The 18,582-nt window shown below is 39.9% G+C and overlaps 1 protein-coding gene across 3 annotated transcripts in view; it reads left to right on the plus strand.

The window, feature by feature from the left end:
- The window catches only part of Ints8 (integrator complex subunit 8), a 61,008-nt gene that overhangs the window by 18,605 nt on the left and 23,821 nt on the right, over nucleotides 1–18,582 (plus strand). For all 3 annotated transcript variants that reach the window (XM_069991087.1, XM_069991088.1, XM_069991089.1), the window contains exons 9-16: nucleotides 2,238–2,338; nucleotides 2,698–2,839; nucleotides 6,404–6,474; nucleotides 7,154–7,329; nucleotides 8,524–8,657; nucleotides 12,435–12,545; nucleotides 13,997–14,198; nucleotides 17,699–17,820. In XM_069991087.1, the coding sequence (XP_069847188.1) occupies nucleotides 2,238–2,338; nucleotides 2,698–2,839; nucleotides 6,404–6,474; nucleotides 7,154–7,329; nucleotides 8,524–8,657; nucleotides 12,435–12,545; nucleotides 13,997–14,198; nucleotides 17,699–17,820 (1,059 nt within the window). The remainder of the gene's footprint in view (nucleotides 1–2,237; nucleotides 2,339–2,697; nucleotides 2,840–6,403; nucleotides 6,475–7,153; nucleotides 7,330–8,523; nucleotides 8,658–12,434; nucleotides 12,546–13,996; nucleotides 14,199–17,698; nucleotides 17,821–18,582) is intronic.

Consider the following 18,582-nt stretch of genomic DNA (forward strand, 5'->3'; position numbering starts at 1 on the left):
GGTAGAGTGCTAGCCTTGATATTATTATTTTTTGAGTGAACATAGTTTTTCCATCTTACGTTACTTTTTTTTTTTTTGGGTCCGGTAATGGGGCCTGAACTCTGGGCCTGGGCGTTGTCACTCAGCTCTTCAGCTCAAGCGCTCTACCACTTGAGCCACAGCGCCACTTCTGGCTTTTTTCTTTTTGCTTATGTGGTGCTGAGGAATTGAACCCAGGGCCTCATGCATGCAAGGCAAGCGCTCTACCACTGAGCCACCTTCCCAGCCCCATCTTACGTTATTCTTTAAGAAAGGCTTTAAGTGTAACTTTTTTTTTCCTGCTGGTACTGGGGGAACTCAGATTGTCATGCTCTCACTTGGCATTATTGCTCAAGGCTCTGTTACCTGTTTGACCCACACTTCTGGCTTTTTGCTGGTTAATTGGAGATAAGATTCTCATAGCTGGGGCTGGGAAGGTGGCTCAGTGGTAGAGCACTTGCCTTGCATGCCTAAGGCCCTGGGTTCGATTCTTCAGCACCACATAAGCAAAAAGAAAAAAGCTTCAAGTGGCGCTGTGGCTCAAGTGGTAGAGCGCTAGCCTTGAGCTGAAGAGCTGAGGGACAGCACCCAGGCCCAGAGTTCAGGCCCCAACCGGACAAAAAAAAAAAAAAAAAAAGATTCTCATAGCTATGGCTTTGTAAGGTGGCTTCCAATCTTCCTCTTTAGATTTCAGTTTCCTGAGTAGCTAGGGTTATCGTAATAAGCTACTGGATCCCAGTTTTATTTTCTTTGCTAATATTGTGGTTTGGGCACAGGGCCTCATGCTCACTAAACTCAGGTGCTCAGCTGGCACTTAAGCCATTCCTCTAACCCTGCCTGCTCTTTGCTGGTTATTTTAGAGATGGGTTATCTTTGACTTTTCTGCCTGGCTTGCTTTGAATCATTTTCCTCTGCCTTCTGTGTAGCTAGGATTACAGATATAAGGCATTAATGCCTGGACCTCTCACTTTGACTTAGCTTTTTTGCTCATGGCTAGCATTTTACCACTTGAACCTCCAGTCCACCTCTAGTCCTACTTAATTATTATTATTTTTTTTGTCGGTCGTGGGGCCTGAACTCTGGGCCTGGGCGCTGTCCCTCAGCTCTTCAGCTCAAGGCTAGCGCTCTACCACTTGAGCCACAGTGCCACTTCCGGCTTTTTCTGCTTATGTGGTGCTGAGGAATTGAACCCAGGGCCTGATGCATGCAAGGCAAACAACTGGTGGGTGAATAGGAGGGAAAAATTGGGAGAGAGTGAGGGAAGGGGTAACACTGTCCAAAAGGAAATGTACTCTTTGACTGACATATAACTATAAACCCTCTGTTTTTAGAACTTTTCTTTCTTTCTTTCTTTCTTTCTTTCTTTCTTTCTTTCTTTCTTTCTTTCTTTCTTTCTCTCTCTCTCTCTCTCTCTCTTTCTTCCTTCCTTCCTTCCTTCCTTCCTTCCTTCCTTCCTTCCTTCCTTCCTTCCTTCCTTCCTTCCTTCCTTCCTTCCTTTCTTCCTTTCTTTTCCTTTTCCTTTTCTTTTTTTGCTGGTTCTGGGGTTTGAACTCAGGGCCTGGGCACTGTCCCTGAGCCTCTCTGTGTTCAAGGCTAGTGCCCTACCACTTTAGTCACAGCACCACTTCCATCTTTTTCTGAGTAATTTATTGGAGCTAAGCGTCTCATAGACTTTCCTGTCCAGGCTAGCTTTGAGCTATTATCCTCAGATCTTAGCTTCCTCAGTAGCTAGGATTACAGGCTATTTTTAGTTTTTTTTTTTGTTTGTTTGTTTTTAAAGCAAGGAGCCGGGCATCGGTGGCTCACACCTGTAATCCTAGGTACTCAGGAGGCTGAGATCTGAGGATCGAGGTTCAAAGCCAGCCCTGGCAGGAAAGTCCATGAGACTCTTACCTCCAATAAAACCACTAGAAAACCAGAAGTGGCGCTGTGGCTCAAGCGGTAGAGCGCTTGCCTTGAGCTGAAGAGCACAGGGACAGCACCCAAGCCCCACGACCGATCCAAAAAAAAAAAAAGCAAGGAGTCTCATGGACTATTTTACCTAGGCTGGCTTTCAATGTTGATACTCAGATCTCAGTCTCTTGGTTACTAGAATTACAGACATGAGCCACCAGTGCCTGGCTACTTTGAAAAGATGTTCTTTTGGTTTTCTTTAACTTGGATTTTCCAATCATTTTCAGTGATTTTTAACTGGTTGCAACTTGTAATATGTATTCTAGGAGGTAATACAGATCTTCATTGATGATAATTTAACCTTCAGTTTACCTGTCCAGTTCCGGCAGTCAGTACTAAGAGAACTTTTTCAGAGAGCTCAACAAGGGTAAGTAATTTGAAAACTACATTTTGATGTTTGAATAAAAGAGCAAGTGCTTTATGAAAAGCATATGCTAATTACCTAAAAATCTTTGACATTACTTTGATTTTGTTCATGTAAGGAAATTTATGTAGTCACTGGATACATTTTAAGTTGGTTAAATGCTTGGAAAAGTTTTTTGGAGAAAAATTCCATTCTGTTGCCTAATTTGTAACTTACTCAACCCTTATAAATTTAAAATTGGTTCTTATTTTTTTCTCTGAGTTGGTATCTATTTATTAGTATGCTTAAAAACCATAAAATCTTGACTCCTAAAAAACAAAAGACAAGAATAACATTCTTGGATCTGCTTTTGTCTTTTATAGAAATGAAGCTCTAGATGAAATCTGTTTTAAAGTCTGTGCTTGCAACACAGTCCGTGATATGTTGGAAGGTAGAACAATTAGTGTTCAATTTAACCAATTATTTCTTAGACCAAACAAAGAAAAGATTGATTTTCTTCTTGAGGTAAGCTGTTTTCCCCTTCGATCTGTAGTTTTGATTTATGTTCACCAGTGACCAAATCTATTGTGATCTTTTCTGCCTTCATCTCACTTCCATTTTTCTGTGGGTATCACACTAATAATAGGCTGTACTCTTCTGTTTTGTCTTACATTCTTTTTATTTATTATTTAGCTAGGATTTTGGCAGACTCCATCAACCAACACTGTACCTGAGCTTTTTTGCTCAAGGATAATGTACTGCCACTTGAGCCACAGCTTCACTTCTAGTTTTCTGGTGGCTAATTGGAGATAAGAATGTTATGGAGGGGCTAGGAAGGTGGCTCGGTGGTAGAGTGCTTGCCTTGCATGCATGAGGCCCTGGGTTCTATTCCTTAGCACCACATAAGCAGAAAAAGCTGGAAGTGGCGCTGTGGCTCAAATGTTAAGAGTGCTAGCCTTGAGCTGAAGAGCTGAGGGACAGTGCCCACGCCCAGAGTTCAGGTCCCATGACCAGGAAAAAAAAATGGAGTTTCTTGTCCGGACTGGCTTTGAACCATGATCCTCAAGGATTACAGGTGTGAGCCACTGGTACCTAGCTTCCCCCCCCCCCCCTTAAATAGCTTAATCATGTATAACTCACAAACCATACAATTAATCTTTTTTTTTTAGAATTATTTTTATTTATTTATTTATTTGTCGGTCATGGGCTTGAACTCTGGGCCTAGGCACTGTCCCTCTCAGTTCAAGGCTAGCACTCTACCACTTGAGCCACAGCACCACTTCTGGCTTTTTCTGCTTATGTGGTGCTGAGGAATGGAACCCAGGGCTTAATGTATGCCAGGCAAGCATTCTACCACCAAACCACCTTCCCAGCCCATAATTAACCTTTTTAAAGTGTATAATTTATTTTTTAGTTGCTTTCTAGATTTGTGGAATCATCCCCTCTTTTTCACCCAAAATAAAATTACTTAACAATGATTAGTCTCTATTTATTTTCCCTAAGTACTCCTAATGTTGACCAACTACTATTCTATCTAGATTTTCCTGTTCTGGACATTGTGTGTAAATTTAATCTCGTGATAGTTGATATTTTATTTTTTATTTTTGCCAAAATTGGCACTTGAACTCAGGGCCTGGCACTGTCCCTGAGCTGCTTTTGTTCAAGACTAGCACTCTACCACTTGAGCCACAGCGCCACTTCCAGCCTTTTCTGTTTTTATATATGTACCCAGGGCTTCATTCATGCAAGGCAAGCATTCTACCACTAAGCCACATTCCCAGACCTAGATGGTCTTTTATAACTGGCTTCTTTAAATTGACATAATTTTCTTAAAATTTGTGTTGCAGCATGTATGAATACTTTTCTCTCTCTTTTTCTTTTGTCAGTCATGGGGCTTAAATTTAGGGCCTAGGTGCTCTCCTTGATCTCTTTTTTGCTCAAGGCTAGTGCTCCACTTCCTGTTTATAAGTGATTGAAGGGAGATGGGAGATAAGACTCTCACCAGTACTTGTCTGCCTGCTAGCTTCGAACAGTGACCCTCATATCTCAGCCTCCTGAATACCTAGGATTACAGGTGTGAGTCACCAGTGCCCAGCTTTGTTTCTCTTTATGACAGTAAAATTGCATTGAATGGATATTATCACATTTTTTTAAATCAATTGATCAGTTTTTGGCTCTTAGAATGATGCTATGAAAAACATTTGTGTGCATAGAAAAGATTTGGCAGCTTTTTCAGAGACTTTCACGCTAATGATGCTCTATTTTGATTTTGATATCTTGTAGTTCATATATGGAAAGAAATCCTGTACATATGGGAAGAAATTCTCAGCATATGTCTGAGAAATTCTCATTTAGTATATACATTTAGAATAATATAAACCCATCTGGGTGTTTATATAGAGAGTAGGTTGATTTTATTTTACATGATTTTGAGTTACTGTTGGAAAACTAATCACAATTAGTTTGTTTTTTTTTTTGTTTTTTTGGGTCCAGTCGTGGGGCCTGAACTCTGGGCCTGGGCGCTGTCCCTCAGCTCTTCAGCTCAAGGCTAGAGCGCTACCACTTGAGTCACAGCGCCACTTCCCGCTTTTTTTCCTTTTTGCTTATGTGGTGCTGAGGAATCGAACCCAGGGCCTCAGGCATGCAAGGCAAGTGCTCTACCATTGAGCCACCTTCCCAGCCCTCACAAGCAGTTTCTAAACCAAAAAAATGACATGTTGCAAAAGGACAAGAAATGTTGGGTCAAAATGGAAAATAAACTCAATATTTGGTTGGGAGCCAGTGCTAATGCCTATCTACAATCCTTGTTACTCAGGAGGCTAGATCTGAGAATCGAGATTTGGAACCAACCTGGGCAAATATATTTGAAAGACTCTTTATCTCCAACAAACCAGTAAGAGGTTGGTCCTCTACCAGGACCAGCCATGAGCAAGAAAAGTCTAGAAAGAGGGAGAGGCTCTAAATTTCCTTGCCCTAATACAGGCAGTACCGTTCAATACCTATTGACTAGTTCTGGCTCATTTTTTTTTTTTTTAACTTTTGACAGGACTACTGATTCCTAAAAAATGCTTCTTCACAAAATTTGGCAATTTATAAGTTCTCAGAGGGGTTGGGAAGGTGGCTCAGTGGTAGAGCGCTTGCCTTGCAAGCCTGAGGCCCTGGGTTCGATTCCTCAGCACCCCATAAGCAAAAAGAAAAAAGCCGGAAATGGCGCTGTGGCTCAAGTGGTAGAGCGCTAGCCTTGAGCTGAAGAGCTGAGGGACAGCGCCCAGGCCCAGAGTTCAGGCCCCACGACCGGACCCAAAAAAAAAGTTCTCAGAAATACTATAGTGTGCCAAACAGTATCTCTGCAATTATTTATGTATTTGTGTACTGGCACTCTTATCATTTGAAGCATAGCTTCCCTTCTGGCTTTTTTTTCATGGTTAGAGATAAGATTGTCAATGACTTTTCTCTCTGGGCTGACTTCAACTAGCTATCCTCAGATCTCAAATTCTTTTTTTTTTTTTTTTTTTTTAGTACTGGTCATGGGGGCTGAACTCTGGGCCTAGGCGCTGTCCCTCAGCTCTTCAGCTCATGGCTAGCACCCTACCAAATGAGCCACAGCGCCACTTCTGGCTTTTTTCTGCTTATGTGATGCTGAGGAATCGAACCCAGGGCCCTCATGAATGGGAGGCAAGCACTCTACCACTGAGCCAACTTCCCAGCTCTTAAATTCTTTTTTTTTTTTTTTTTTTTTTGGTCAGTGGTGGGGCTTGAACTCTGGGCTTAAGCGCTGTCCGCTCTTTAGCTCAAGGCGAGAGCTCTACCGCTTGTGCCATAACACCACGTCAGGTTTTCTAGTGGTTTATTGGAGATAAGAGTCTCACAGAGTTTCCTGCCTGGGCTGGCTTTTGAACTGTGATCCTCAGATGTCAGCCTCCTGTGTAGCTAGGATTACAGGCGTGAACCATTGGTGCCCGGCTTCAAATTGTTGAGTAGCTAGAAGTACAGACATGGACCATTGGTGCCTGGCCTCATTGTTTTTACATTTAAACATTTTAAAACTGTTCTCTACATTTTAAAAAATAGCCACGTTCAAATTTCTAGGTATGCTCAAGATCAATACATTTAGAAAAAGCTTCAGAGTCTTTGAAAGGAAACATGGCTGCCTTTCTGAAGTAAGTACCTTTCTTTTCTTTTTAAATTTAAGTCGTGTGAGAAAAAAGTTTTTTTGTTTTGAGAAAGTGTTTGATAATCTATCACAGGTGGCCTCAAACTCAGTCCTGATAAAGCCTGTATCCTGTTATTAGGATTATAGGCACAAGCCACTATGCCTGGCTGAAAAGTTTATAACTATGTAGTAGTTTATGCTTGTAAAACTAGTTCAAATTTATGTAGTCATTTGAAACTTGAAAGCTATATAGATACTTTAGTTTTGTAACATTGATACTATAATTTTAAACATGGATAAAAATTTAAATATGTGCTGGGCACCAGTGGCTCATGCCTGCAGCTACTCAGAAGGCTGAGATCTGAGGATCACTTTTCAAGCCATCCTAGGCGGGAAAGTCTGAGTCTCTGATCTCCATTTAACTACCAAAAAACCAAAAGTGAAGTTGTGGCCTTGAACTAAAATGCTCAGGGACAGCGCCTAGGCCCTGAGTTCATGTCCCACAACCAAGCAAAAAAAATTAAATACATAACATTCTCTTTTAAATGGAAAATGTGAAAAAATTTAAAATATTGTTATATAATTTATGAAATGATGGCTTATTGAAATGGCTTATTAAAATTGGTGATATGATTATTTTTCTCAACTAAATTGTATTCTTTGTTTTATATTTCTTACTAATCTAGGAATGTGTGTCTGGGATTAGAAGATCTGCAGTATGTGTTTATGATTTCTTCACATGAGCTTTTTATTACATTGTTGAAAGATGAAGAACGAAAGCTACTGGTTGACCAAATGAGGAAGAGAGCCCCTAGAGTAAATCTGTGCATTAAACCTGTAACTTCATTTTATGATATCCCAGGTTAGCTCGCTAGACTACCAGCTAAAGTATTAACCCTTTGCCCCTTTATTCAAGATTGTTTATTAATAAGAATCATAAGCTTTAAAACAGTGTAAAGGTAGAGAAATCGGTTTAACAGAAGTAAAAGCTGAACTACTTTGTGTTTCACTATATTTAAACTATGTATTCACTTACTAAGGAAAGAAAACTACTACAAACACCAGAAATACATTATTTAAGACTATTTGTTAGCTAAAATTAGTTATTTTAACAATCATTGGGGAATGATTTTATCAATCATGTATGGGAAGAGAATGCTTTCTTTCTCTTCCCCTTTTCATAAAACATGTATCTTTAATGTTTGTCACTAAAATTTTACATATTATGCATCCTTTCTTTAACACGGTATATTCAAAATAGTAATCTGATTACTTTATTCCTCCCATAAAACCCACAAATATCCATGAAGTTCTTTAATTTTGTTTATATTTTTGTCTAGCTTTTAATGTGATTGCTTACTATGTATAGATATACTTCAAACTGTTATAGGTTTTCTGTATGCCATAAAGTTTTTTTTTGGGGGGGGGAGGAGGGGCTCTGGTTATAGGGCCTGAACTCGGCCTGGGCGCTGTCCCTCAGCTCTTCAGCTCAAGGCTGGCACTCTACCTCTTGAGCCACAGTGCCACTTCCGACTTTTTTTCTTTTTGCTTATATGGTGCTGAGGTATTGAACCCAGGGCCTCGGGTATGCAAGGCAAGCGCTCTACCACTGAGCCACCTTCCCAGCCCGTGCCATAAAGTTATATATCTTAGCCTTTTTTTTTTTTTGGTTGGTCTGTGGGGCTTGAACTCTGGGCCTGGGCAGTGTCCTTCAGCATTTCAGCTCAAAGAGAGCACTCTACTGTTTGAGCCACAGCGCCACTTCCAGTTTTCTAGTGTTTATTGGAGATAAGAAGCCCAAGGACTTTACTGCCCGAGCTAGCTTTGAACCGTGATCCTCAGATCTCAGCCTCCTGAGTAGCTAGGATTATAGGCATGAGCCACTGGTACCCAGCTATAACTTAGCCTTATATTGAATGACTTAGTTCTCAAGTAAGAGCTAACCTTTCAACATAATACTTAAGTCATCTCCTATTCTCTGAATTGTCATTCTCGTATTTATAATATTGCACGTATGTTTGAAGTAAATCATTTCTGAAATAGAACTCTTCCTTAGCCTCAGCTAGTGTTAACATTGGTCAACTGGAACATCAGCTTATATTGTCCGTGGATCCCTGGAGGATTCGACAGATTTTAATTGAATTACACGGTATGACTTCAGAGCGCCAATTTTGGACAGTATCTAATAAGGTAAGGAAGCCCCTGTTACAAATAAGTACAGGGCTGGGAATGTGGCTTAGTGCTAGAGTGCTTGCTGAGCATGCATGAAGCCCTAGGTTTGTTTCCTCAGTACCACATAAACAGAAAAAGCTGGAAGTGGTGCCATGGCTCAAGTGGTAGAGTGCTGGCCTTGAGCAAAAGAATCTCAGGGACAGTGCCCAGGCCCTGAGTTCAAGCCCCCAGGACTGGCAAAAAAAAAAACAAAAAAAGTAAGTGCAAATTACTTTGGTTTTTTAGTGTAATCTAATTTAAGAGCCAGTTTTGGAACCTTTTGAGAATAAGGACCCCTTTTTGTTAACAATTTTAAGACTGTTGCATGACCATGATTGTACTTTTAACATACATTGAAGTAAAAAAATAGAAAATGTTGCTGGGCACTGGTGGATCACGCCTGTAATCCTACTCAGGAGGCTGAGATCTGAGGATCACGGTTTAATGCCAGCCCTGGCAAGAAAAGTCTGTGAGACTCTTTATCTCCAATAAACCGCTCAGAAATCCGGAAGTGGTGCTGTGGCTCAAGTGGTGGAGCACTGGCCTTGAGCTAAAGAGCTGAGAGGCAGAGTTCAAGCCCCATGACCGACAAAAAAAGAAAAAATGTTTAGAAAAAAGTAACAGCTCAAAATGAGTTGTATTAAATTTGTTTTCAGAGTGTCTAAATTCATTTATTTGTTTATACTGGTTCTGGGGCTTGAATTTGGCCTACACACTGTACACTGTCCCTGAGGGGGGTACACAGGGTAGTTAATTGATCTCAGCCTCCTGAGTAGCTAGGGTTACAGGTATGAGCCATCGGCATCTGGCTATAAAACTAAATATATATTCCGTATACAATCTTTAACTAATACTTAGTACTGAATCAATTTTCTTTTGGTGATGCTGGGGATCAAACTCAAGATCAGTGGTTCAGTGGTAGAGTGCTTGCCTTGCATGCCTGAGGCCCTGGGTTCAATTTCTCAGCACCACATAAGCAAAAAGAAAAAAGCCGGAAGTGGCGCTGTGGCTCAAGTGGTAGAGCGCTAGCCTTGAGCTGAAGAGCTGAGGGACAGCGCCCAGGCCCAGAGTTCAGACTCCACGACCGGACTCAAAAGAAAAGATCTTGTTTATGCTAGCAAATAACATCACTGAGCTACATTTCTAGCTCATGTCTTTCCTTTTTAGCATTGTCTTGTAATTTATGGTTTTCATCTTGGAACCAATTTATTAAACATTTTGTTCTGTTAGTGACGTTTGAATTCAGGACCTCTTATCTATGACTTGAACTATATACTCTCAAACCTTGCTCTGGATGATTTTGAAACAGAGAGTCCTATTTCTGTTTCCCACTATAGGTGTGACTACAGGCTGGTTCCACAAGATCCTTTTTTTTTTTTTCTATTGAGATAGGGTCTTGTGAACTCTAAAACAATTTTTTTCCAGTGCTGGCCTGGAATTACTATGCTCCCAATTTGGTCTCCTTTGATGACAGATGCAGTCCATGTACCAGCTAAAACGTTACTTATAGAACATTTTTGTTCAGAATTAAAAAAAAAAACAAAACATCTCCCACCTAAGTGAGTGACCTATTGCTGAAGTTACAAGTTTCCTGTGGGCTAGAGCTATGGCTCTGGTGGTAGAGCACTGTCTGTGAGACAGCATTCTGAGTGATTGAGATACCCTGAGTGTCAGCTCAGATACATCCATACACACACATAAATATTCTCTGTGTGGAAAGCGCAAATGAAAATAGCTTTTAATAAGCACCATTTCTCTTTACTTTTCTCCCCCCCTCGCCCCCTCCTTTTTTTTTTTTTTTTTTGCCAGTCCTGGGGATTGAATGAACAAAGGGATTAGACACTATCTCTGAGCATTTTTGCTCAAGGCTAGCTGTACCACTTGAGCCACAATTCCAATTCCAGCTTTTTGTTGCTTAATAAGAGCTAAGAGTCTCATGGACTTTGTTGATTGTACCACTATTGCCCAGCAGTAAATAACATTCTGTTGTTGTTGTTTTGTCGGTCATGGGAGTGAACTCTCACCCTGGGTGCTGTCCCTCAACTCTTAAGCTCAAGGCTAGCGGTCTACCACTTGAGCCACAGTGCCACTTCCGGCTTTTTTCTGCTTATGTGGTGCTGAGGAATCCAGGGCCTCATGCATGTGAGGCAAGCACTCTACCACTGAGCCAACTTCCCAGCCCCAGTTTAAGCTGGACATGCCTATAATTCCAGCACTTGGGAAGTTGAAATAGGAAGATTATGAATTTGAGGCCAACATGGCATGGCCTTCCTTGCTTTCTAAAACTGTAGTGAAAAAGTGAAAATTCATTTGGATTCTGTAGGGCTTAAATATCCAAATGCAGTGAAATGAAAAATGATGTTGAATTTTAGTTTAGATTCCCTTTGTGTTGATGCTATTTATTAGTGTATTTATTTACTTATTTATGTAGTTACTTATTTACTTATTTATGCTCTGGGTCATGAACTCAGGCCCTGGGCCTTGTCTGCTTAAGGATAGTACTCTACCACTTGAGCCATGGCTCCACTGGTTTTTTTAGTAGCTAATTGGAGATAGGAGTCTCATGGATCCAGGCATTGGTGGCTCATGCCTATAATCCTAGCTACTCAGGAGGCTGAGATTTGAGGATTGTGGTTTGAAGTCAGCCCAGGGAAGAAAGTCTGTGAGACCCTTATCTCCAATTAAATATCAGAAAAGCTGCAAGTAGAGCTGTATGTCGCTCAAGTGATAGATTGCTAGCCTTTTGCAAAAAAGCTTTGAGACAGTGCCTAGGCCCTGAGTTCAAACTCCAGTACTGGCACAAAAAATAGAAATAAAAAATAGTTTCATGGACTTTCTTGATTGGGCTGTGATTCTCAGATCTGACCCTCCCGAGTAGCTAGGATTATAAACATAAGCCACCAGTATCTGGCTCTTAGTGTTTATTTTTTAAGGGAAAAATGAGTAGAATAATAGTGAGAGGCGGGGGGAGGGGGGAGGCGGGGAAGGGAGGTGAAGGGTAAAAAAATAAAAACTAAAAAAAAAAAATAATAATAGTGAGAGGCATATGGTGTAATGTTTAAAAGAGACTGAATTAGTTTGGATCCCATCTTCATACTTATTAATTTCATAATCTTAAGATGCTTCTATGTCTCTCAGTTTTCTTGTAAAATAAAGATAACAGTACCTACTTCATTGTATTGTTAGTAGGATCACATGAGTTATATAAAGCTCCTAGCTTTTAAGTTTATTTTTCTTATTGCCACTTCTCTTGATTCTCTGAATACAGTGCCTGGCTACATGCTAGTTCAGGGGGTCGCTATTGAGCTATGTCCCCTCCCCCCCTTGTGTATTTTTTTCCAATGTATCATCATTCTTCACAAGATTCCATTCATTTAATTATCACTGCTCTTTATAGTAAAGTGAAAAGTTTCATTTGGATTAGCATTTTCTGTTCTTTTTGGAAAATCTGGCTTTCTTTTCTGATTTTGTTTTGTTGGTCCTGGAGCTTGAATTCAGGGCTAGCAGTCTACCATTTTGAGCCACAGCACCATTTCTGTTTTTTAGGGCATTAATTGGAGGTAAGAGTCTCACGGAGTTTTTGACCTGCTGCCTTTGAACCATGATCCTTAGATCTCAGCCTCCTGAGTAGCTAGGATTACAGACGTGAGCCACCAGTACTCAGTTTGATTTTCTTTTTTGTGATTGATGATTATTGAAAGACTTGCCTAGATTTTCCTTTCTCTGTGTGTGTTAATATATTTATATTTTTTCTAGTGGGAAATACCCTCTGTATATAGTGGTGTTATTCTGGGAATTAAGGACAATTTAACAAGAGATTTGGTGTATATTCTCATGGCCAAAGGTTTACACTGCAGTGTTGTTAAGGTGAGTGAAAGTTGAATGCAGCACTGGTTAAGAACATTTTTGTATCCTTATTTTGGGGTTGGTCATGGGGCTTGAACTCTGGGCCTGGATGCTGTCCCTCAGCTCCACTTCCACTTCCAGGTTTGTTTTTGTTTTTGTTTTTGTTTTCTTTCTTTTTTTTTTTTTGTTGGTCGTGGGGCTTGAACTCTGGGCCTGGGTGCTTTCCCTGCGTTCATCAGCTCAAGGCAAGCACTCTCTGCTTGAGCCACAGCACCACTTTTGGTTTTCTAATGGTTTATTGGAGATAAGAGTCTGATGAGTTTTCTGCCGGGCTGGCTTTGTTTTTTTTTTCTGTTTTGTTTGTTTGTTTTTATTTTTGTGGGTCCTGGGGCCTGAACTCTGGCCTGGGTGCTGTCCCTCAGCTTTTCAGCTCAAGGCTAGCGCTTTACCACATGAGCCACAACGTCACTAAATCAGGGGGAAAAAAAGGTGAGAAAGGATTAATGAAGGAGAGAGATAGAGGGTGAATCCAAAGAGGTTGATACCATAAAGAAAAGAAAGGTTGTAAAGGAAATAGTTAAAATTAGTGGGTTATATTAAGTGAGGCAGTTGAAAAAGTAGACGAGAAATCAAGATCCAGAGAGTAAAGACTTCTGTGAGCTTTGTTGAAGAGATTGGTGTTTGTAGACTCTTGAGTCTCCCAGCTGACTCACACAAAAATAATCCAGAATGTAGACAAGGTAAGTTTTGCATCTGTGCGCCCATGCCTGTGCATGAGCCACTGGTGGCTGGTTTTCATTACCTGTTACTTCTTATTAATTTTTGTGGTGGTCCCAGGGCTTGAATTCAAAGCCTGGGCACTGTTCCTGAGCTTCTTTTGCTTAAGGTTAGCACTCTACTACTTGAATCACAGGTCCACTTCTAGCTTTTTTGGTAGTTTATTAGACAGACATAAGAGTCTCATAAATTTTCTTGCTCAGGCTGGCTTCTAACCATGATCCTCAGATCTGAGCTTCCTGAGTAGCTAGGATTAGAGGGGTAAGCTCTGGGGTCCTGGCTGTATTTTTTTTTTTTCTTTCTTACAAAAGTACTAAATCCTCTTAGGACTAAGCAATAAAAAGACAATCTAGGGCTGGGAAGGTAGCTCAGTGGTAGAGCGTTTGCCTTGCATGCATGAAGCCCTGGGTTCAACTCCTCAGTACCACATAAGCAAAAAGAAAAAAGCCGGAAGTGGTGCTGTGGCTCAAGTGGTAGAGCGCTAGCCTTGAGCTGAATTGCTGAGGGACAGCACCCAGGCCCAGAGTTCAGGCCCCATGACCGGACCCAAAAAAAAAAAAAAAAGACAATCTAACCTTACTCTCTGAGGTAAGGAGTGGTAAGTATTTTTAATCTCTTTGCTCTCTACTTGGGAAAACACATACTTTGATTCCAAAGGAAAGTTAATGCAGACTGTTCTGTTATTTCTTGCATAGGACTTTTCCCATGCTAAACAACTGTTTGCTGCTTGTTTGGAGTTGGTAACAGAGTTTTCACCAAAACTTCGTCAGGTTATGCTGAATGAGATGTTGCTTTTGGATATTCATACACATGAAGCTGGAACAGGACAGTCAGGAGAGAGACCTCCTTCTGATCTCGTTAGTAGAGTACGAGGATATGTGGAAATGAGGCTTCCAGGTAAGACTTTCACAACTTACATGCAGAAATTCAAGTGATGGTGGGGAGAAAGATAAAAACAACAGGGACTAGGAAGGTGGCTCAGTGGTTAGAGCACTTGCCTTGCATGCCTGAGGCCCTCAGCACCACATAAGCAAAAAGAAAAAAGCCAGAAGTGGCGCTGTGGCTCAAGTGGTAGAGCGCTAGCCTTGAGCTGAAGAGCTGAGGGACAGCGCCCAGGCCCAGAGTTCAGGCCCCACCACCAGACCAAAAAAAAAAAAAAAAAGTTTTACTTTATTTATTTATTTTTTTTTTGGTAAATCATTGATAAAATGGAGCCGGCAGGTCATGCCTGTAATCTTTGCTACTCTGGCGACTGAAATCTAAGGATAACTGTTCAGAGCTAATTGAGAAAGATAAATCTAAAAGACATACTTACCTCCAATAACCAGAAAAAAAAGTGGAAATAGCGCTGTGGTACAAGTGGTAGAGGGTCATCCTTGAGTGAAAAAGCCAAGGGACAGGGCTTGGAATGTGGCTTAATGGTAGTGTTTACCTAGTGTGAGTGAAGCCCCGGGTTCCATTCCTCAGTACCACATCAACAGAAAAAGCTGAAGTGGCACTGTGGCTCAAGTGGTAGAGCACTAGCCTTGAGCAAAAGGAGATCATGAACAGTGCCCAGGCTCTGAGTTTAAGACCCAGGACTATGCCGGGCGCCCGTGGCTCACGTCTGTAATCCTAGCTACTCAGGAGGCTGAGATCTGAGGATCACAGTTCAAAGCCAGCCCAGGCAGGAAAGTCCAGGAGCCTCTTATCTCCAATAAACCACTAGAAAACTGAAAGTGGCGCTGTAGTTCAAGCGGTAGAGTGCCTTGGGTTTGAATGAAAAGTAAGCAGAAAGGCTTGTCAGACTAGCTTATGTGGTAGAGGTCCTGCTTACCATTTATGAGGCTTTAAGTTTAAAACTCAGTACTACCAAAAAGAGAAAATATCTGTATCTTATAAACTGTCATCTAAATAATATATGAATATTTTTTGATATTTTTTAGTTTCATAGGTTTGGAATATATAAGAATTAAGACATACATATGTATATATATTTATATATGCACACACTTGTGTGTATGTATATGCATATTTGTATATAGTGAACAATAGTGAACAATAGCATTGAGTTGTAGAGAAAGGTGTTATAAATAGCCCAAACAGTAACATTGCTGACTGATTGTTAGGACTTAGTTACTATAGTCTAGTTTCCAACAAAAACATAAAATCCTAAATTGCTATTTTAGCGCTATAGGTAGAATACTTCTGTGTTTTAATACATTAGTCTTAGCGTCAAGATGGATGAGAGGAAAGTATCTTTTTTTTAAGACAGAAGACAGCTTCTGAGAAGCTAGAGGCATGGCACAAGTGTAGAGTACCAGTTACATTGTGTTACGTGTAAGCTCTTAGTTCAAACTCTATTATTGCCAAGAAAGAAAGAAGGAAAGAAAAAAAAAAGTTTCCTATTTCTGGTGCATGGGCAAATTTGCACAAGTTTGACAGACGTATGCTTTGCTCTCTATAGAACATAGAAAGATAAGAATTCTATGGGTGTTGATTTAGCTTTGTTACCATGACTATGGAGTGATCTTAACAGACAACAGATTGAATCCCCCCTTTTTTTCTTCCCTCTGGTGGTTGTGCTTGAACTCAGGACCTGGATGCTGTCCCTGAGCTATTTATCTTAAGGCTAGTGCTCTTGCCACTTTGAGCCACAGCTCCACTTCTGGGTTTCTGGTGATTAATTGGAGATTAAGAGTCTCACAGACTTTCTTGAACAGTGATCCTCAGATCTCAGTCTCCTGAGTAGCTAGGGTTACAGATGTGAGCCACCAGCACCTGGCTCAGAATTGAACCCTTTAGTTGCAATAGACAAATTATATTAGGAGAGACTCCTAATTTTTTTTTTTTCCCATACCAGGTTTTAAACTCAGGGCTTCATGCTCTTGCTCCAGTTCTTTTGTTCATGACTGGTACTTTACCACTTGAGCTATGCCTCCAGTCTGGCATTTTGTTGACTCATTGGAGATGAAGTCTTTAGTCTTCCCCAGCTGAATTTGAACAATGATTATCCTGGTCTCTGCCTCCCAGGTTGCTAGGATTACAGCCATCAACTACTGGCATCCAACTATCCCTCAACTCTGAATACCTTTGTATCTAAGTGAGATAGTTTTCTATTCAGATACATGTCCTTGTTAGATTTGTCATTTTCAGGTAAATTGAATATTAGGACTACTCTACCTTAATGCACTTTTTAATTTTAACTTTTTTGGCTGTACTACAATTTGAATTGAGCCTTGCTTGGAATTAATAGCCATTGCTAATGTTTCAGGTGAAATTATCTTGAAATTACTGCCTCTCAGGCTATATCTGAACCCTACTCCTAGATTCTACTTTAAGCATCATCCCTACTGGGGAGAGCCTAGTCTCCTATGGGGAAGTAAGCAGAAGTAAGCAGCACCTTGGAGTCAGAGTATTCCTTTGATATATTGTATAGAACACAGTAACATGCACAAGTACAAATATGTACTTTATTTTGTTTTACTGTCACTAATCCTTTTTAAAAATATTGTCCAATAAATACTGAAAGACTGAGTTACAAGTATTGTAGGAAAATGGTATAGGTCAAGCTCTGGGTAGTCTGGTTTCTTTTTCCTATATATTTTGACCTGTAACAATTCACAGTATAGAAGGTCTATTTAGTTCAAAGGAAATAATATTTTAGACAAGCAGGAAAAACTTTAAAATTTAATTCTCTTATAGTAAATTTTTTTTATTTTTATTTTTTATATTTTATTTATAGTAAATTTTTTAAGTGAGTAAAAGACTTATAAGTGATATGCTTGAATTAGAACACTATTAGAAAGGATAAAATATTAACAGATTTTTTTGCAATTTTATGTAGTTTACCTTTTTTGTTGTGAATGTGCTGCAAGTTTATAACATACCATTTTGTTTGATTATTGTTAGCTCATTTCAAATATAAAGACATTTCTGAACCCTTAGACTTCCACATTAGAACATTAATAATTTTAATGAAAATAGTGGAGGATGCTGGGCGTCGGTGGCCTGTAATCCTAGCTACTCAGGAGGCTGAGATCTGAGGATCACGGTGCAAAGCCAGCCAGGGCAGAAAAGGTCCTGAGACTCTGATCTCCAATAAACCACTCAGAAAACTGGAAGTGGTCCTGTGGCTCAAGTGGTAGAGCACTTGCCTTAAGCTGAAGAGCTGAGGGACAGCGCCCAGGCCTAGAGTTCAAGCCTACAACCAAAAAGAAAAAAAAAAAAAAAGAAAATAGTGGAGGTTATAGCTATCTATCATTAGGAAATGTTAAAATTTTTAGGGAAATAAATAAAATAGTAATATTCTAATTTTTAGCAGTAGATTTCTTTTTTTACTAAAATGAAACCTGAGTAGATGTTCATTTTATTCTTAATGTTATGATGGTAATTCCAACTGTTTCCTTCTAATTTAGATATTCCTCTTCGTCAAGTTGTAGCTGAGGAGTGTGTTGCTTTTATGTTAAACTGGAGAGAAAATGAGTATCTCACACTGCAAGTTCCTGCATTTTTGCTTCAGAGTAACCCATATGTAAAGGTAATCTGAATAAAGTGATTATTAGAGTGGTATTATTGTACTATTATTATATTACTTTGGAATTGTTGGTCTGCTATGAAGTAAGATAAGATCCAGCAAGTGCTTGTCAGCATAGTTTTTAGATGAGGATATTAATGTTAGAGCAGTTTCCTAACTGATTTCCAGCGTTGCATAAAAGCAAGTTTTTGATGATAGAGTAATGTAACTTAGGTTTATTAGTACTGTTTCCCAATGTCATATAAATCATGAAGTATTAACATATTGGTATACTCATCAGGTAGCAAGAGGTTAACTAATGTTGAATGCTATAATCAAACTCTAGAACTGATGAAAACCAGTTCATTTTTCATTGGAAGACTTTACTCTTCTTTTAGAATGTATTTACCTCTCTAAGCTTGGTATGTTGGAATTGATAACATGTTTGTTAATGAAGAAATATGTAATTATATCACTTTGTGAAAATTCATTTGGTGAGTTGGTAAATTTATATAGTTTCTATTTGTGGTATCACCTGTTTTGTGCAACCTAGAATACTTCTGAGTACACAAAACATCAAAACTGCCAGGTGCTGGTAGCTCATACCTGTAATCCTCATTCTTAGGAGGCTGAGATCATAGGGTTGAGGTTCAAAGCCAGCCCAGGTAGATAAGTCTATGAGACTTAATCTTCAGTTAACCAGCAAAAAGCTGGAAGTGAAGATGTGGCTCAAGTCTTGAATGAAAAAGCAATGTGGCTACAGCGCAAGACCCTGAGTTCAAGCCC

Source organism: Dipodomys merriami, unplaced genomic scaffold (genome assembly GCF_024711535.1).
Source record: "Dipodomys merriami isolate MVZ:Mamm:240054 unplaced genomic scaffold, mDipMer1.0.p SCAF_4, whole genome shotgun sequence".
Lineage (NCBI taxonomy): Eukaryota > Metazoa > Chordata > Mammalia > Rodentia > Heteromyidae > Dipodomys > Dipodomys merriami.